This window comes from Morone saxatilis, unplaced genomic scaffold (genome assembly GCF_004916995.1).
Source record: "Morone saxatilis isolate NCDOM2014 unplaced genomic scaffold, NCSU_SB_2.0 Contig9, whole genome shotgun sequence".
In the NCBI taxonomy this organism is placed as follows: domain Eukaryota; kingdom Metazoa; phylum Chordata; class Actinopteri; family Moronidae; genus Morone; species Morone saxatilis.
The window spans coordinates 16,675,686-16,695,572 of NW_023340268.1; the positions used below are offsets into that span (position 1 = coordinate 16,675,686).

General features: G+C 41.3%; 4 protein-coding genes across 4 annotated transcripts in view; all 4 read right to left on the reverse strand.

Annotated features, from left to right (window-relative positions):
* Window positions 1-1,821, reverse strand: part of LOC118342533 (glutathione S-transferase A-like) — a 3,228-nt gene extending 1,407 nt beyond the window's left edge. Inside the window, exons 1-4 of the mRNA XM_035681107.1 lie at window positions 1,513-1,821; window positions 1,303-1,368; window positions 1,004-1,109; window positions 97-215 (exon numbers count right to left, since the gene is read on the reverse strand). Of these exons, the coding sequence (XP_035537000.1) occupies window positions 97-215; window positions 1,004-1,109; window positions 1,303-1,368; window positions 1,513-1,680 (459 nt within the window). The 5' untranslated portion in view covers window positions 1,681-1,821. The remainder of the gene's footprint in view (window positions 1-96; window positions 216-1,003; window positions 1,110-1,302; window positions 1,369-1,512) is intronic.
* A 3,487-nt stretch (window positions 1,822-5,308) lies between these two features.
* On the reverse strand, window positions 5,309-8,630 carry LOC118342532 (glutathione S-transferase A-like). The gene is made up of 6 exons (XM_035681106.1): window positions 8,362-8,630; window positions 7,430-7,495; window positions 7,239-7,344; window positions 6,659-6,777; window positions 6,463-6,551; window positions 5,309-6,368 (listed from the first exon to the last, which is right to left on the reverse strand). Exons 1-6 carry the CDS (start codon window positions 8,527-8,529, stop codon window positions 6,236-6,238), a joined length of 681 nt encoding a protein of 226 aa, XP_035536999.1. The 5' UTR covers window positions 8,530-8,630; the 3' UTR covers window positions 5,309-6,235.
* Window positions 8,631-8,835: 205 nt separating this feature from the next.
* On the reverse strand, window positions 8,836-10,341 carry LOC118343270 (glutathione S-transferase A-like). The gene is made up of 6 exons (XM_035682038.1): window positions 10,076-10,341; window positions 9,686-9,751; window positions 9,489-9,594; window positions 9,270-9,388; window positions 9,099-9,184; window positions 8,836-9,004 (listed from the first exon to the last, which is right to left on the reverse strand). Exons 1-6 carry the CDS (start codon window positions 10,241-10,243, stop codon window positions 8,872-8,874), a joined length of 678 nt encoding a protein of 225 aa, XP_035537931.1. The 5' UTR covers window positions 10,244-10,341; the 3' UTR covers window positions 8,836-8,871.
* Window positions 10,342-10,444: 103 nt separating this feature from the next.
* The window catches only part of fhod3a (formin homology 2 domain containing 3a), a 58,494-nt gene continuing 49,051 nt past the window's right edge, over window positions 10,445-19,887 (reverse strand). The window contains 15 exon segments of the mRNA XM_035682037.1: window positions 10,445-12,001; window positions 12,703-12,867; window positions 12,965-13,172; window positions 13,445-13,468; window positions 13,620-13,824; window positions 13,969-14,159; window positions 15,134-15,295; window positions 15,586-15,705; window positions 16,593-16,775; window positions 16,859-17,017; window positions 19,217-19,357; window positions 19,605-19,796; window positions 19,798-19,833; window positions 19,835-19,870; window positions 19,872-19,887. The exon segment at window positions 19,872-19,887 is cut by the window's right edge and continues 397 nt beyond it. Coding sequence (XP_035537930.1) covers window positions 11,925-12,001; window positions 12,703-12,867; window positions 12,965-13,172; window positions 13,445-13,468; window positions 13,620-13,824; window positions 13,969-14,159; window positions 15,134-15,295; window positions 15,586-15,705; window positions 16,593-16,775; window positions 16,859-17,017; window positions 19,217-19,357; window positions 19,605-19,796; window positions 19,798-19,833; window positions 19,835-19,870; window positions 19,872-19,887 — 1,915 coding nt within the window. The 3' untranslated portion in view covers window positions 10,445-11,924.

Here is a 19,887-nt window from a genome sequence, read left to right on the forward strand (position 1 = left end):
AACAGCATTACCTAATCCAACATGTAATTGCAATTCATGTTGCACTTGAGTTAAAAGCCTTCTGTGGGTATAGTATTTTAAAATCTTAATATTAACCTTCTGCAGGTATCCCTCCCACAGCTTGACCTCAGCACTCAGACCCTCCCTGTTTCTCTTCACAGCAGAGTCGTGTCTCTCTCCCTCCGGGACCTTCCAGTTGTAGTAGATAACATCCGCTGTAAAAAAAAATCAAAACAGACATTCAGTCTTGACGGCTGCTCTCTGGGGTATGAGAGCTATGAGAGATATCAGTAAAAACCTATCCACACATAGTAAAACATCCACTCCCACATTGTGCTGACTAATTGCTTTCATTTCCCTAGCAGTTGAGGGTGGCCGCAGGAAATTATGTAACATCAGTGAAGACAGTAACCGTGGCTCAAATAAAGTTTGAAGTAAAAAGAAAAATACAGAAAATACTCTTCTCTTTTTGCACCCCTCCCCAAAAACTGATGTATCCTGTCTCGTGACTTAAGCTTGCAAGCTAGTCTGAGCATGTGATCCTTTGTGGGATTAACATATGACCTCGCAACATCACTACATGTTTTAACAGACTGAATGCATGGTGCCATGGCTTAATTGCGTGAATGCACAGCTCATTAGCGCATGCCTTGTTTTGAACAACTCGGGTCTCTTGGGGAGGAGGGGGCAGTTGATGTGCAGCTTCCTCTGAGGAGATTGACTGGAGGCATGAAGTCTCAGAGGTGTAAAGGTGGCAGTTTTTGTGTATGATGTTACCAAGAGCAATGTAGTTCAGAGTCCCAGAAGGCAGACTTCTAAATAGCAACAACATCAGCTAAGTCATAAAGCGATTGTTGCTTTATTAGCCTGGTTAGGCTTTTTTAACCCAAAGGTTCCAAATGTATCAACTATTTATTATTATTATTATTATTATTATTATTATTATTATTATTATTATTATTTATAATAATATGCAGGATTTACAGTGTCAGGGTTAACATACCCATTTTCTGGTTGAGTGTGAGACCCTCAAACATGCGCTGGTACATCAGGGCTTGCTCATTGGGGCAGTCAGGGATCAGCTTGTTTCCCTTGGACTTGAACTGGCTCTGTTGTTGGAGACATGAAAAGAGCAACTATGATGAACAGCTGCATGGAGCTCCGGTTTCTTTTCCTCTGCGGTGTAGGGTGTCCTTTTGTCTACGAGGCATTGTTGAGCTCCTAAATATTAACTCCTTGGCGAGATATAGCAGCATAAAATTTTAAATAGGGTCAAGTTCAGCAGCTTGGCAAAGTTCTTACCTCCAGGTACATGCAGGCGGCATAAGACTCATTCAGGACCTTGTTTCCATGTTTGAAGGCAGGTAGCTTTCAGAAAGAATGAAAACTTTTAGGTTTCATTGTTATTTAATATAAAATGAACATATTTTTGCACATCAGAAAAAAGCAGACTGAGACTACAAAAGGATTGGGTATCATTTCTAGATAATGGAGGGTTAAAAGTGAACTTACCTGTCCCCTGGGATTCATGTCCATGACTTCCTGCGACTTGTGCTCCATTTTCTCAAAGGAGAGCAGCTTTTGGTTGTAGCCCTGCAGGTTCTTCTCCTCCAGAGCGATCATCACCCTCATGCAGGGAGGAGAGCCGGAGCCCCACAGCAGAGTCATTTCCTGGGCCATGGTTTCAGAGGAAACTGCTACAACTGACAACAGCTGAAGTTGTGGAAGGTGGAGGAAGTGAAGAGTGAAGTTGGGAGCGTCACAAACGCCTGGTTTTATAACAAGCTCCGACCCTCCGCAACTGGATTGGTGGAATTAGTCCCATCCCATGTCTGTCTTATCACCAAAGATCTTTGACTCAAGACGGTTGAGATAGTTCACTCCTTACCAAGCATGTCCAACCCTCTCTTCTGTCTCAGGGCAGCTTAATGTCATATTGAAAGTCTTCATATGTATTATTTTTGCCTTTAGCTGCTTATATCCACAGGCAATAGCAAAGACAAAGCAAAGTTATGAGGAGGAGTGACTTCTCTTGCTTTGCATTAATACTCTTTGATCTCAGAAGAGCATATCATGAAATACATGATTCCAGGACAAAGAAAAAAAAATTGTTATGTACTTTTGGAATAGTGACAACCACTGCTTAAGAAATAAAAATGAACTGTATTCTTGCATCGTTCCTGCAGTGACGTCACTGATGCTGTTTCTGGTGTGCCCTAATATTACTATATCATACCAGCAAACATGACTTAGATAACATGCATCTGTATCAATATTATCTTACTTCATTGTTATTTTAAGCCATTCCTGCAGTGATTTAGTGGTTTTCCTGTTGCGTGTTATGGCCCACTCTGAAATTTGACTGTTGAACACTCACAGTGACTCAGCACTTCTCACTCACCCCTGCACACACAGAGAAAACCAGTTCCGCCACAGCCATTCAAATTAAACAATCAAATCTCCACTGAATGATATAGACACCCCTTATATAATTTATACCTAGGTTTCAGGTTGACATTTAAGGTGGCACTGAACAGAAAAACTGATCACCCACTATTCACATTGTTTGCATACAACTTTAGGTTTCTTTTTGCCTTTGAACTCCGGACATTGTGCACTTGAGTAGTTGCCAGTATCAACAATGAATTCGGCCATGTATTTCATGCAGTTTGCAATCACTATCTTTTAAAAAAAAAACTACAGATGCATTTGAAAGGCAGCTTGTTGAAACAGAAATCACATGAAAAGCATGTGGTTTAGCTGAAGCCTTTCCCTTTAAGCAAAACATTCAACTGCTGACGAGATGTATATTAGGTTTCTGAGAAGTTTAACAACAAAATAAGAAATAAGGTGGACAAAATAATCACAGCAGTTGGTCTGAATTTAGGTGTTTAGGTGTTTTGAAGTGCACCAGTGACATTCCACCTCTTCTTATCGATTCATCTTCACGCTCAAATGCTTGCCACTGAGTCCTTATCAGTATGCAGGCTGTGTCTTTGTCGAGTGTGAGCACTGTGCACAGTATGTCCGTTTATCAGTCTAATTTTGCTTGACTAAAATGACATAAGAAATTCCTGTTGACAAAGCATGTTGAGAAGAACAAAAGCAATGGTGTTGACAATACAACTGGTTTTTCTCCCAAAAGGATGTTGGCTAATACAACAGGTTGTGCTCTACGTGCATGACTTGGAAATGTGTTGGTTTGATGACCTTACATGCCCTGTGTACACAGAGCAGCTGTACACAGTGGGACTGCTCCCACTGGATCACTGTGTATAAATAAAGGCTGAATGAATGAATGAATCCAGTACATTAAATTCAGGCTGTAGTTTTTTTTATATTAATGTGGAGACTGCAGCAAGGATGAAGTTCTCTGATACATTAACACATACCGATATTAACCCATAGTTATATGAGGCCATTTTGTTCAGGTCTAGTGTTTTAAAAGTAGTCACAATTTGATCAACTACTGACTATGTAGCTTTTATTTTGAAAATCATACATTGGTCTTATGCTGATTGTCAGCGTTTGACTGTAAGCAATGAGCAATAAAGAGGACTTATTAGGCTAATTTCCAGCTCTATATTGTTAGTCTGACTCCACTAGAGAAGCTTTACATCATTCACTCTTCTTAAACATCCTCATTTATCTTCGACTGGCCTTCATATAGCCCCTCACCCTCAGTCTGAGCACAATGTTTATGGGGCCTCCCTGATTACTGTACAAAATCACGCAACTTTTATAACTTTATTCACTAATTTAAGTGAACCCGGATCATATTTTATGGAGGTCGTATGTTCTGGTTTTCCCTCTGATGTCCTCTTGCTGCTCTGCGTAAACTTTAGTGATTTATGGAGCTTCTTGGTGGAAATATAGCCATAGCTATTTGTTGTTAGCGCTTATCTAGCTGCTAACTGTAGCTGCTGTTAGCTGGTTAGCCTGCAGCTAACTTCAGAGAATGAATCAGTTAGAAGTTAGCAGCAGCTAGCGGTTAGCTTATAGCAACAGGTAAACTCCATAAATGGAGAGGAAAGAACTGAAAATGTGTAACTTTCCTTTACAAGCAAAAAAGCACTTTCTGTATACAAACATTAAAGGGTCAGTCCTGACTCCTGAGCAGAGATATCGTAGACAGATGGAGCGTGTCCCTATACTTTGTGGTCGCGTTCTGCCTGGACCACATAACAATATAAAGTTAGTCATAAACTGTCAGATGGTTGAAATGGCAGAGTTTTGGACGGTGGAAAGAGAGCAGCACCTCATCATATTAACACGAGCCTTAAAATGTACCCGTGCATCAGACAGTTTCAAACTCTCTCATTTTATTGAGTTTTCATTGTTTCGTCAATAAAATGCAACTGTAGCAAGTAACTCACTATGCTACAAATTACATCCAACTACAATCCTGAAAAACCGGCAGTCCAGGGAGTCGCTGCTATGGAGACGATACACCGTCTTGTCTAGTTGCATTGTTGTGAACTGGCAGGTTTTCAGAAAACCAGCACATTGCAAGTGCAAGTTTCAGCTTCTTGTTGCTTATCTTCGGTCTGAAGTGAGCTTTGAGACCCTCTGATTGTCCTGCCAACTTCTCTTATAATGGCAAATAAGAAGACGCTATTCGATCAGATAAATGTTTCACAGTTCTTACGGTTTATCTGACAGTATATTCTGTGTCTGTAAACTTTTGAACTGTCACTGAGAAGCATACAGTGCATTGCTCGTGTTGCAGGCAGCAGGTTGGATGGGGCAGCCCCATGATAGTCATTGCATCTCTTCCAAATAAAATACCAGCTGCCAATGTAATCATCGGCTGATGAGGTAAAACCGGATAAAGGACCAAGATGAGGAACAGGATGACACAGGTCGTCTAGTGTTACTCTACTCAGAACTGAGTGCTGCAGTTTGTGTATGCAGGATCTGAACTTCATAAGCATGTAAAACATAGATGTCTGAAATAAAGTCTGCTTTCTTTATCAAAGTGATACAGACCAACATGTAGCTGTTGTGAATGTCTGAAACGAGCAGTGCATTCTACATAAAATGCAAAATCATGCAGGAGATGCAATACAGAACTCATTTATCTCATATATGCAAAGTCATGATAACACAGGGCATTTCACCTACTTCTGTGCAGAGCAAACCAGTTTCAAGTCATGTCCTCAAAGACACCACCTACATTTTTCATTGAGAAGACGTGGGATGGAAACCTATGCCAGACTTGAACTGAATATTTGAGTTAGTGCAATGCTGTGTGCACCTCTAATACAAGAGCATTGTTCAAACTTAACTATATCTCTTACTCTCAGACTTTACACCTTCAGCAGTGACACCGCAGTTTTTATTTATTTATTTACTACAGTACAATTGGAAATCCAGTATGCCGGCTTACAATGACATAGACGTAATGGACGGTTAGTACAACAAATAGGTTGAAACCTATTAAACTGAAATAAGTGACTTCATAGGGAGAGTGTGCATTCAAACTGCTGTTATAGTAACTTGCACGCATCAGTCAACAGAGATTAATGCTACATATACACGCCATGTATCTGGGCAACCAAAGCGATTGTCAACAATGTTACAGTTTTTTGCCCGTTACCTTGCAAACATGTCACATTTCCGTGTTTATCAACAGATTTTTTGTAAAAGATTTGGCAGGAAATTGAAAAAAAACAAAACTTTTGGACTAACAAGAACAACATCTCTACAGTTTTAACGGTAATATATTAAGAAGATACTGGTAATTCTTAATACTTCATTTCCTTTTCAGCGCCAATAAAAAAGGTCCAGTGTGTAACATTTGGAAGGATTTATTGGCAGCAATTGAATATAATATTCAGATATGTTTTCATATGAATAATTACCTTAGAATGAGCGTTTTTTTTTTTTTTTTATCTACAGACGCTGTGGGTCGCCTTCAATGAAGTCCACCATATTTCTACAGTAGCCCAGAATGGACAAACCAAACACTGGCAGTAGGTAGGGACTTTGGCAACCACTTTAGTTTCTCTTACACGCTTCACAGCCCGTTCTCACAAGCGGTGTTCAGTTAGTTGCAATCTGTGACTTCACCACTAGGGGCCACTAAATCCTACACACTGGCCCTTTAAAATAAAAGAGCTGTATCTTATTTGACAAACTGTGAGCTGAAACTATATCAAACAAAAGCATTTTTTTTTACAGACACCAAAGCAAAACATTAGAGGCAGAGGAGACTGTTCGGCGAGTGAGAACCTCACAAGTCTTTGAGTGCGTCTTGTCCCTTTGGGTTCTCCAGCCAGTGAGGAGGCCAGCTGGCTTTGACGCTGGGCCGCTCCTTCACCAAAGCGTAATACTCTCCCAGTTTAGGGTACTTCTCAGCAGACAACCTATAGAAAGAGAAAGTAGGAGACATTTGAACTGCAATGACAAGCCACACATCATCACTTATTCCGTTAGTGCGACTTCTAAATGCCCAAATACCCGAATCTGAAAAGAGTAGCAACAGTTGGAAAAACAGTCGCATCCACCAGCGAGAAGGATGGTCCTGCCAGGTGAGAGTCCGTGCCCAGCTTGAAAGAAAGACGTGAAAAATGTCAACATGTGTGAACCACGGCAATGCATGTTGAGTGTGTGTTTGTGTGTGTTTACTGTTCACTGTTCACTGTTCACACGCTACCTTCTGCAGGTAACCCTCCCAGAGGTTGAGTTCAGTGGCCAGAGCTTCCCTGTTTCTCTTCAGAGCTGAGTCATGCCTCTCTCCTTCAGGGACAAACCAGTCATAGTAGATAACCGCATCTTAAAAAAGAAGGAAAAAACACATACACATTAATATATTTATTGGATAGTGGCTTCACAGGGTGTATGCTCTTATTTCTTTGGCATAAGTGTAACATTTTCATAAATATGTTTTTGTCTTAAAAAAGGACCAGTGTGTAAGATTTAGTGGCATTTAGTGAACTTACGCTCAGCTTTCCAAGCATGTAGGAGAAACTAAGGTGCCCCTGTCTAGAGCCAATGTTTGGTTTGTCCATTCTGGGCAGCGGTAGAAATATGGCAGTTCAACATGGCCGCCTCCGTAGAAGAGGACCCGCTTCCTCTGTAGACAAAAACTTCATTCTAATGAAAACATGCTTCTTATTTTCATGTGATTATACACTAATAAAAAAGGTACCTATAAATATCATATTCCATTTCTGCCAATAGAGCCTGCTAAATGTTACACACTGGACCTTCCTTCCTTAATTTATTTGTCTTACTGAGTTTTTCGTAGAAGGTGAGTCCCTCAAACATTCGTTGGTACATCAGTGCTTGTTCCTCAGGGCTGTCTGGGATCAGTTTGTTTCCCTGGGTCTTAAACTGACTCTGCCATTAAGAGAGAAAAGACATGTCACACTTAGTAATGCTGAATTTAGTGTTGGTGTGTGTAAAAGTGCTTGTTGTCGCTCACCTCCAGGTAGAAACAGGCTGCGTAGGATTCATTCACAATGACGTCTCCGTGTTTGAAAGAGGGGAGCTTAAAAATCAAATAGGCTATAATGTGAGCAAGAAAGACTCTTCAGGGGTTAACTGCTAATAGTGTTAGCATCATATATGTTGTCTTAATGCTCAAACCACTGGGAGCTAATTAAGAGAACCTGCTGAGCTGCATCACACAGGGGAACACAAACTGGCTCACCACAAAGTGTTTTTAACAAAACATGGCAGTTAGCTAACTCTGTTAAAAGGTACAGTTTGAGAAGTGTTTTCCAAGGCAGTATGACTGCACAAATATTTACTGCAAATTAATGGTAGTGCCCTTATAGTAGGTCACATTATCACATGGCCCTGAAGTAGCCTCATATACGCCTAACTACATTCAAAATAGTTAAATCTTATCTTGTTTACTGGTCAAATACACGCCTCATAAACCATAAATTAAGCCTTTAAGTGACACTGAAAGGTTTATGATTACTTTGTCATGCTGACAGTTACACCTACTGTAAGCATAACTGTTGCACACCGCACTCTGTGGTGCGTTTGAGTGAAAGGCACTTCAGTGAGCGATATAAATCCCAATTTTCCTTTAAAATAAGTTCAGCTTGATGAACGTAATATAAGCCGAATTAAAATGCACAAACACGTGATTAGTCAAAAGCATTCAACCATGTTTTTGCATGTGTGCATTTTTGTTGGGAAACTGGAAAACATTGCATAGATACAGTTCTGAATGGAGTTTGGCGTAGCCTTACAAAACAGCACGTATTTCAGGCATACACTACAAATGGTGGGGTTGTTATGCGCTAATGTTATTTGTTCGGGGTGGGAATGGATATAAGGAGTAAGAGTCTAACGTTATTTGACTTTTTAAAAGGGTTACGGTGGATTTGAGCTACACCCTACCTGTCCTCTGGGGTTTATGTCTAACACTTCTTGGGACTTGTGCTCCATTTTCTCGAAGGAGAGCAGCTTTTGGTTGTAGCCCTGCAGGTTCTTCTCCTCCAGAGCGATCATCACCCTCCAGCAGGGAGGAGAGCCGGAGCCCCACAGCAGAGTCATGTCCTGGGCCATGCTTTCAGCTTTAACAGCCGGAGCTCTCTGAAGACCACTGCTGCTCAAGTGTCACACGAATTGCGCATCAAGAAAAGGGATTTACTGCCACTCTTTGCACAAGTTCATGGGGATCTCAAGTTGTAATAAAAGCGCACATTACCACCTACTGGCGAGGAGGAGGTATTACAACTACAGTGTTTATAATAAAATATATATCTTTATCAACAATTGTGTCAGACTTTTGTCATATTAAAAATTAAATACACAATTAGTTTGAAAATAACATATAATCTTTTATTAAATTCAAAGTTAACCAAACCTAGATAAACAATAACACGGTGAAGGTAATGTCAGTGGGTTTCAGAGATCCTTCAGGATGTCACAACCCTGTGGGCTGGCCATCCAGTGTGGAGGCCTGCTGGCTTTAATGCTGGGTCTGTCCTTCAACAGGCTGTAATATTTGGCCAGCTTGGGGTAACGTCCAACGGACAGCCTAAAGATTAGAAACAAGGTTATGATGTTACTGAAAAAGAAATCCAATCCGTCGGGGCTCATTCTTCCATCAAGTACTGAACTCAGTCACCTACCCGAAACGGAAAGCATAGGCAACGTTTGGGAAGACAATCACATCAGCCAAGGAGAAGGCCCCTGCCAGGTATGAGCCTGCAGCCACCTTGATGCAGAAATCAAATGAAAGAAACACTTCTGTCAGCATAATGTGTTTACACGTCTGTGTGCCTGTGCTGCTCACACGCTACCTTCTGCAGGTAACCCTCCCAGAGGCTGAGTTCAGCAGCCAGAGCTTCCCTGTTTCTCTTCACAGCAGACTCATGTCTCTCCTCCTCAGGGACCAGCCAGTCAGAGTAGATAACTGAATCTGAGACACACCATCCAACATTGATATCACATTGTATTCAGTACTTCTGCCCATTTGTTCCTCTTCAATCTGTGTTGGTATTGGTGTGAGTGTATCTTACTGAGTTTATCAGTGAGGGTGAGACCCTCCATCATGCGTTGGTACATCAGTGCTTGTTCTGTAGGGCTGTCAGGGATCAGTTTGTTTCCCTGGGACTTGAACTGATTCTGTCGCAGAATAATAGAAATTTGTTTGTTTTTTTAACTCTCTGAAGTGTAAAGAAGAGGCAATGTGTTGTTTCAGTTTTCTATACTTTACCTCCAGGTATAAGCACACTGCACTGGACTCATTCAGTATGTTGTCTCCGTGTTTAAAGGCAGGAAGCTGGCAGATACACAATACACGATAACTACATTGCATAACAAATTAACATTATTTTTTGGTTTATATAACTTAATTTTGTCATGTGCTACAAAGACAGTTTTATAACAACATATTTTTTTTTTACATTAATCAGTACTTTTAATTTGATTTCATAAAACAAAGATGAACAAAATTAAACTATGGAAATATTACACTGGCTATAGGAAATCAACCCCCGTAATCCAGAGGCCAACCCAGTTGATATGGTTTTACTGTCACTGGATTTGACTAAAACATATACAATAGGAATATGATTGTTTTTCCTGGACTGCATGCTACACCCACCTGTCCTCTCGGGTTGATTTCCAAGACTTCCTGAGATTTGTGCTCTCCTTTCTCAAAAGACAGCAGCTTGTGTTTGTAGCCCTGCAGCTTCTTTTCCTCCAGAGTGATCATAACTCGCCAGCAGGGAGGGGATCCAGCCCCCCACAGCAGACTCATTGACTTGGCCATGGACACAGGTGGTGCAGACAGAAGCTAAGTCGAAACAAAACTAAAAGACTCAACATTGAACTGCCCAAGTGAAGTGAGCAGCGGTTGTGCAGTTTATGACAGCTTATTTATCCAAAGGTTGCTCAGTAGAGGCACGCTCACATGCTCTAGTGTGTATACAAGGAAGAAAAGAGGAAGCAGTGAAGAATGACATGCACGTCCTTTTTTTTCACTCAATGGTTTTTGTTTTTTTTATTGCAGAATGTGTATACACAGCATTTCAAGTGAAAGTGTATGTAACCGTGGTTTTGTGTTCGGCTCACTACGTGGCATTTATGCAGTGATATTTCCCAGTTTCTGTTGTGCTGTGAGAGGAGCACATGGTTCAGCTGGGACTTACATTATCCGCAACCTGTTCAAGTTCATACAAAGTACAATGTGACCACAGAGTTTAAAGCTGTCCTCTCTCAGCACGGAGCAAAAACACATATTTCAGCTGTGAGCACATCTTTCATTTCTTTTATCTATTATTACAATTCACAGAATAGCCTCTTTTTTCCATTCTCTCAGACTATGATACAAGTTTCTACAGAAATTACAAAAATAATACATCACATGAACCGCACTAAACATGCACACTGTAGTACTACAGTATTTAGTACCTGGCAGCTGGAAAGGGCATTTACACATTTTATGCAGAATTCTCTGCATGTCCTTCAAAATAGATTATTAAAATAAAAAAAAAATGTCTTTATCCTTTTGTCTTTTTACACTTTACAAACAGTTCCTCTGAGATAAAAACTTCCTTTTCTCTGTGTCGTTCATTTCAGCATGAGAAACTATTAATGTTGAGTAAGGTGCAAGATGTCCGAGCTTTGCAAATAAATACTAGAACACTTCGGCCAAAATAAAAAAAATGAATTCATTATAATCAACACTCGTACTCGATATAACTACGCCTGTGAATGTGACATTTGTGAGTTATCTGAGAAGTAGGAGGTGCGTGAAACAAGATGGCGTAAAGGTACAGTGTTGTCCCTTTTAAATGAAAGGCACACATCAGACTGAAAACCTTTCACATTCCTACTGGACACAACTACACTCGTCACTTGTCAAACGTGCAGCTGCAGAAGCAAACATCTGCCTTTTCACAAAGGATCATTCTTAGTAAGCCTCTTTGTTTGTGGTGATCTCTTGGGATTCTGGAAACTGGATAGGACAACTAAATAAAACTTCCTCTTCAGCCTGTTAACCTTTATAACGGAAATTCACAGCTTAAATAAATGAAAAATGGTGAAGTCACAGCTGCAGAAACTCACAAGCAAAAATTATCCCTTTGGACTAATGCAACATTTCAAATATGTTTAGATAAATAAAAAAAAACGTTCAATTCAGTGTAGAGGCAACGTCGCTGAATTGAATTTTTCTTTTCCTTGCCAAGTTGAATACATCGGTCCTTATTTGACGTATTCTCTGTCTTCGCTTACACTTTTTGTTGCCAAAAAAGAAAACACTATCATGGCTGCAGCTTCATCACTCAGACACATCAGGCAAAATGAGCACCCGGCAAAAACCTACAGGGGTTTATGACGAGTGGAATACAACTGTGTAAAGTGTGGCGAAGGCAGGCACCGGACAGAGACGTTGCTTCGATGGTTGTAGCTGTGTTTCCACGGCAGTGGGGGAGGTCTGATGATCACATTTATGTGTCCGGAGAATCGGTTAGTCCTAAAGCAAGAGCTTCCTCTGGGGTCAGACCGTTCTTCAGAGTCCGCCTCACTGCAGGAAGAGAAGATCAGTTATCACATGGTCATGTGCTCAGACTGACAGTGTGTCCCCATTCCATACTAAATACTAACTTTATGCAGTATGTGCTATAAATGTCATAGTATACGGTTTTTGCAGAAGAAATCAACCTTCCTTTTTTAATTTTTACTAAGTAATCTTCTAATTTCAAGTTTAATCAACCTAGAATTCTAGTTTTTAAATTTATTTTATTTAGACAATTTCAGAGTTCTTTTAACTTGAAAGTTTATTAACAGGAAATGATTGAATACTGAAGAATACTTGCTCTCTTGCTTTGTTGACGTCCATTAAACTGTGACTTTAAAATGTTGCACTCTCCCCAAACACATGTGAGTGCTCTGATCATGCTGTGTTCAAGTCTCACCTTTTTACTTTAATTGCTTTTAATGTCTGACTGACTTTATGTCGTTCTACTACTCTGGGCTTGTATTTAGTACATTGTGATTTAGTATTGTATGATACTAAAGGTCAAACTCCCTTTCCTATATTGCAAGCAACAGTGTATTTCATTAGACCCTTAGCCTGCCTCATTTATCCACTGACACCTCTTTCAGACTTCACACCCTTGGAATCATAACACAGGCCTTACTTTAAAAATTTAAAGGCTCAAGTCCAATTCAATGAGCAACTTCTTCTAGTGGATTCAAGACAGGAGTTAAGCATTAAGGTCATACATGACTTGCGGTTGGCCCTGGACCTTCTCCTCTCTCTGGGTTGGGCTCTGGTTCCTGGACCCTGAGTGGCCGACCTCACTATCCGCTCCATGATCTCGTCTGCAGCGTCGTCTCCACAGAGCTGAGTGTCCTCCACAGGTGGCGTCCATGCCGGCATACTGCGACCTGGACCAATCGAGCAGAATGACAAAGGCTTATGTGTGAACAAAGAAACCCTTTAAAGTGCCGTGCAACCCTGTAAGTAACTTCCTGTCACCCTCACCTCCCCGTCCGGGCCGGGATCTTGTCCGTGTCCGAAGCCCTGGTACCCCGGTGGCCTCCTTGTCGCCGCCACTGACGCTGGTTCTCAGCACGGCCTTCATGTGCTCGTGCTCTGCAACATCCTCAGAGTGGCCCAGACCCTGAGGCCGCTCACTCTCCTGGCTGCCACTAGGGGCGCTGCTGTTGGCGCTGGAGCCGTACCGACCACACTGGAGGGGAGAGAGAGAATGGAGGACAATAAGAATTTAGCACCTTGTATTTAAGTATTTTTGGCTGTGGCTCAAACATGCCAAAGCTGATGCATCAAGGGAAACATCCAACCTGTAAAGATTACAATTCCTGCTCTACTTTATTGACTCATCCACTCAGATGTTAAAATCAGTGAGAAGTAAAAGGAAAACTATGAGATAAAGTGGTCCAGTCAGGGTTAGTGGTTTCATGCACACACACACACACTCACAGTCAGCACACATGTTGATACCTCACTCTCCTCTTCATCATCAGACTACAGAGGAAAGAAAGAGTGAAAGTCAAGGACTAGGTCAAGAGAAAATGAATGGAAAACGCAGCACTAGATTTGGAAAGAGAAGAGCAAGAAAATATAGTTGAAAGCGTGTCTTTGTGTGAGAGATTCTGCGAGTGTGTGTGAGGCTCACAGGAGCGTTGACGTCCATGATCATCTTTCCTCGGGTCTTGTTACGTTCGCGGTGGTCGGCTCGTTTCTGTTTCTGCTGCAGCACACGGTCTCGGGTGGTTCGGTATTCCAGCGCAAACTCGCTGAGGATTTTACTGAACCTGTGGACGCTGATCTCTCTCACACTGTAGGCCGGATGGCCGAGGAACAACAGGAACGAATGGAACCTGGGAGAAGAACGAGAACATTTTCCTGTAGTGTCCCCGTGGGGAAGTAATTTCTCCATTTTTATGATTGTGACAGCTCACTGTATTTTAGGCTGCTCAAGATTTATTCCCAAAGTTGCACTAGACAATAAAAATTTGAACTACCTGTTGATGATTCTGCGGTGAACAATCTTAAGGATGATAATCCTCTCAGCACAGTCTTTGAGGAAGTCAGACATCTTCTGCTTTAGTTGGGGCTTCATCTCATGCTTGGCGATCACCTTAAGGTGGTCCCATGAGGCCTTGCAGCGCCGCTCCATCTGACACAAGTTCTCCTGCAGCTGGTCGAAATCCACCTGACAGAAGAGACGATAATACAAATAAGGTACTTGTGGAGGGAAAATACTATAAACAAAAAGTCCTCTTAGTGGCCGTATTACATCCTGCTTATAAAAAGTTCAACATCATTCAGCTGCAATGTAAAACATCATCCAGAAATGTGTCTTTTAACAACAATTTATTGTATATATATCTTATTTATTAATTTTCAAGTTAAATCAATTCAGAATTTCTAGATACTTATAAACAAGTTATTTTGACTTGAAATAATGATTTAAAGGAAAGTGTTTATAAACGGCATATTGACAGACAGTCGGCATGTATTGTTCGATAAATATATCTTTGTGGACACCCTCACTATGTTTCTTTAATACAGTGGTTTTCGACCTGGGCTCTGGGAAACCCCAGGGGTTGTTGAGGCAGTTCCAGTCCGGTCCACAGCTAAATTATTTCATAGTTATTTAATTACAGGTAGAAGTTAGTCCAATGAGAATATGAATAAGAATGAGTATTGTGTTAATTGGATTCACAATCTCCACTCTTAATCTGCCACAGATGAACAGTGCTGCTATAGTTATGAAACAACTAAATCTTATCAGAGGGAATCCCTGAGACTGCATCTTATCAAATACACATCTGTGGCCTGATGTGTATCAATTTGGGGCCAAAAAGGTTGAGAATAATAATAATAACATCCCTACCCCTGTAAACTTTAAACTGGTTGATACATTTTTCAAACTGTAAAATTTTACTAAACAGTTGTTGTTTAATATCTTAAACATGAACTTTAGTAAACGTAACTCAATTTAACACTACAAGAATTCACAGGCTTCATCAAACAATTCAAGTTGAGTTCAGTGACTGTAAGTCACATTTTTAGGGCAACAGCAGAAGTTATGTTTTTAAGTTTAGCCAGCTTGAAAATGTTTTACAGCATAGGACTGTGAAATAGTATGAATATGAGCTTTCCATCAGTGAGAACGGAGCGTACTTTAGCAGATCGCGTGATGGCTCCGATCTCGGAGTAGAGGTCGGTGCTCTGAGGGAAGTTTTCCACCACCACAGAGCAGACGTGATGCAGCAGAGACTGCTTATGAACCGTGTCCTTCACCTCTGGAACCTTCTCCAAATATGTCATCTCAAAGCCTTTAGCCTAGATACATGGACACACACACACAAACATACACACACACAAAACAACCAAATATATCAAGACTGAGAGAAGAGTATGTCTGAAGGAGCATCACAAGGTACATCCGTTCTCACCAAATTATAGAAGCTATTATAGAAGCTAATATGTGATGTAATTTTTAATGTAGAAATTGCAGGCTTAGACACACACTCTATTAAAATCACTGACCATCTCTACAATTACTCCAAACAAAAGAAGCTTGTCATTATGCCCTAGTGTGACAATGTGAACCTGTAATTGTCATGACTCACATTGGTGCCGTTGAGGAAGTTTCCGATAGAGAGCAGCGTGGAGAGGATGTAGCGTAGAGTTTTGTTCTTCTCCAGCTGCTCCATACCCTCCTTCAGATCCTGTAGCGGCTCTGCAACTTCCTGGGAGAAGGAAAACACACACATCATTAGTCGAGTCAATTAAGACTCCCAAAAACATGTGTTTCATGAGTCTACAGTTATATAAGCAGTTGAACAGGTGCACCTCATCTCCCATCACAAATCATCTGCTCTCGTCTGAGGTCATGAGAGGTTGTTTAAAGGTCGCTGCCTCGGTCAGCCTCCACTATCAAACGTGCTTCTGATTACACAAAGCTTTTGTTTTCGTGTGGCAGGTCTCTCTTGTGTGCATGTGTTTGTGTGCCGGCGCGGTATGCTGCCCTCCATTAAGCCTCCCGCAACACAACCGTCCCACAGAGTCGAGCCGGGAACGCCGCTCTACCGAACGTGCGGTCAGGAATCGGGCCTTTCATGGAGAGATTAAAGACAACTGCATCCTGCAGAAAGCCGTAAACTTTACAGGACAGAGAGGGAGGGGCGGCGTGTTTTTCATTCTCTGGGTTTTGACTTTGAACTTCTCCTCCTGGACGCATTCTTTGCTCGAGTAAAACATGCTGTGCCAGAAGAAGACGAGGTGCCGCTAATAAGCGTGCATATTTTGTTATGATGTTGTGATGTAACTATGTTGATGTTTTGCGGATGTTGTTTGTACTAAAAGGGATGTTGATGCTTACTGACACGGGCATAAGACACACACATATGCACACATGCTGTGCACATTTACTCAAACCTTTGGTGGAGTTCATTTGGCTTTGTAGGTGTATGCCTGTTTCTGCTTTAATAAAACCACATTCACTTGCTCAGTATGATTTTAAATGTGTGTTTGATAATCGTTCTGGTCTGACCTTCCCTCCTCTACATTCTTATTAAAAGTTTTCTTTTCGTTTTAATTACTAATTGCAACAGCGCTGCCTCGTGTTTAAGCAGACCTTCTCGGTTGCCTCATAGTCCATCTTGAAGGCCCAGAGCTGGAGCCTGGCAGAGAGCTCGCTGATGGAGGACAGAGTGAGGAGGAACTGCTCTGCTGAGCCCAGTGGGACGTCAGGGTTGGCCAGCTGGGCCTCCTGGATCTTCTGCTTCTCCTCCTCTGTGGGGATCATCGTCAGGATTTTCTGAAAGCGAGGACAGAGCAGGATAAGAGAGGACAGCAGTGTGCGGGTGACAGGTGTCATATGCGAGGTAAAAGATCTCTCACCTCTATTCCCTCCTTGTTGAGTGCATACTCGTCAAAGTTGAGTATGGCCGTCTTGATCGTGCGAGGAGGAGGCAGCACCGTCAAGCCGATGTTGATGGCGTTACTCCTCTTGGAATCCAAAACAATGATCTCCTGGCGCTTGCCGTCTGCCGCTGTTTTCTAGGACACGAAAATACAGAGAGGGTCAATCTTCTCTGTGTGGTCTGCTTTATGGGCTTGTAAGGATTAGAGGGATCGACACTCAGGTTACACTGACTGCAGCTGTGGGAAGTATATGGTTAGCAGGGGCAGGAAATATCATTAGGTTAAGTCTGCACAGAGTGCGTGTTTATGTGTGTTTGCATTTCTGCAGACATATTGTCACTGTATGTGAGCACATGAGCTCACCAGCACTTGAGGCCATTATGACCTATTAAAGGAAGGAAGCTGTAATATATCACCACATAAAAGTGTAACAGAGTAGGTGCTAAGACCTGGTTACTGCCACTAGGAAGTTGTATACTCTCCATATGCAGCCTGAAAGACTTAATCCACAGTACAACTCTGCTGCTATTGAGGTAATACATTTTCCAGTTTATGCTATTTTGATATGTAAGACTAACTTATTTTTTAACGTATACTTTTTGGTGATCAAAATATTTCTATTTAAACTGTAAAATTTAATATTTTCTAGAAATATGTCACCTTACTTGTTAATAGGAGGTACTCGGTGAAACATTAACTGAAGCTTAAGGCAGTTGTGCCCAAACTTTTTACCTTGGAGGGCCAAAACTGAAACGTACTGAAACACTGAAACTGAAAACACTGGAATAAAGGCACAAAAATACAGCACTATGAGGGTCATCATACATTTGTATTTGTCAAAGACACAGACAGTATGCAGAGGATTACAGACTGGATCTTCGTCAGGTTTTATTTATATATAGATATACAGACCTGGATATAGATGCACAAACTTGTATACCTCTGGATCTTTATGGATACAGGTCCTTTTTGTCCAGTGTAACAGTGGGCCATGGAGTTAAAGCTACTATGCACCTATTGCATGGTAAAGACGCAAAATTGTATAGCATCCCAAGTTCCATTATTAAATGACTGAATAAAACCACACATTCAAAATAAAGCAGCGGTTTATTTTGGCATCTGGTGTGCCAAATAAAGTCTTATGGTGGGCCAACTTTGGCCAGTAGCCCCACTTAGGCAGACCTAAGACTTAAGGCAAAGAAATAATAAATAAATAAAATATTTCATTTATTTTTTGTGTTAATGTGAAATGTGGAGTAATGTTTTTGTGGCAAGAGATCAAAATGAGCAATATCTGAAAACTAGCTGAGATCTAAGAAACACACTAAACCATGTAGGTAAAAACTTATGTGAAATTGGTTGTTCTGAACCTTGCAATGTCTAATCTTTTCTAAAACACATACTTAAGATAAGAAAAACGTACAACCTACAGAAGAGAACAAAGTAATATCAGTAATGTTTGGTCTGACCTTTGATGGCTTAAGTACCCTGGTGGTCCTTTATGTGTTGGATTCTCTCAATAACTGATAGCTTTGCTTGAGCTATTTTCATACTATAGCTTCAGAACACCATCATGATGTCACATTTCGTGTAGACCAGAAGCCGAGCCGAGGTGAGTTACTAACTGGCTCCAACAGAAGTTGCGGTTTGGAAACAGTGGCTCAGGAGTTCAAAGAGTGAAAGACCCCATCTTAGCAGACCATACTTTTCTTATTTAGAGGCTTTGTGAGAATTATGAAGAATTCAAAAGTCCCCTGTTTGATCAGCTTCAGACATTCAGCTTCACACATGACATTGTTTAACCCTTAAATCATCAACTTTCAAGTGCTGGAGATAATGGACACCAAACGCATGGGCTGTGTGGCTGGCAAAGGCAAGATGTTAGTGATAAAGCACCAGCCACCGAAGTACATAAAATGTTAGGGTTAACTCTAAATATGTTACATACGTAATGTGCTGGATTATGAATTTCACACGCACAAATCTCATATACTGGTGCAAGCTAACCAAAAAACATGGCTGTCTTTACCTTAATCAGTAACAAAAATGTCAGATTTTTAATTGGGTATGGCAGCATTCCCTTTGAGCACAGTTGACTCACAGACAAATTAAAAAAGTAATGGGTCACGAACAACAGCTGCAAGACGCATTACTCCTCTAACTGCTGTCAAACCCCAAATACTTGTCAGTCCATTATGTGTGATGTAAGATGAACAAATAAATGAACAAACTGGCAGCACTTCCCTTTGTGCCATTGTGATAAATAGCTGGGTTAATCAAAGCACATGTTCATACAGTGAGAATATAAACCCTGTTCAGGCACTGGTTGTTTACCTTTGTAACTGGTATTTCCTTTGATTTAGACTCAAACAGATGTTCCAGTTTGGCTGTGTCCAACTTTACAGGTTCCAGTTTGGACCAGAGCGAGTCTCCACCCCGTTTGTAGCTGCTGTATTGAGAGTCTGTCGGGCGCACCTGATTATAAACAGGAAAAGGATAGACTGCATTAGGTAGAGAAGTGTTAGACTCTCATTTCCAACAATAAAAAAGGTAAATGACCCTGAACAAGAAGAATCACAGATATAAAGCATCAACAGGAATATTGTGGGTATAATGGTAATTTTGTTCCTAATGGTAACTGGCTAATGAAAATGAAGTGTGAACATAAACAGTGCCTTAGTTGTACCCGACTGATGGAAGTGGTAGTAGTACCCTGACTCACCTCGCTCCAGAAAAGCCTGATTGTCTTCTTCTTCTTGTTGAAGAGAGGCGGCTCCGGGGGTGGAGGCACTGGCATTGGGGCACTAAGACAAGGGGGAGGAGGAGGCCTCATCATCCCAATCAAGGGAGGGGGTGGGGGGCAGCTGCCTAGCATTCAAAACAGCATCCAAGAATCGTTCTTGTCATCGTCCTCTTGTCAGGTCGGTGAATAGTTGACTGTCACGGATGCGGCAGCTCTCGAGGGCTGGCCAGCTTGAGCTGGTCCCAGAATTGTGTTCTGATTC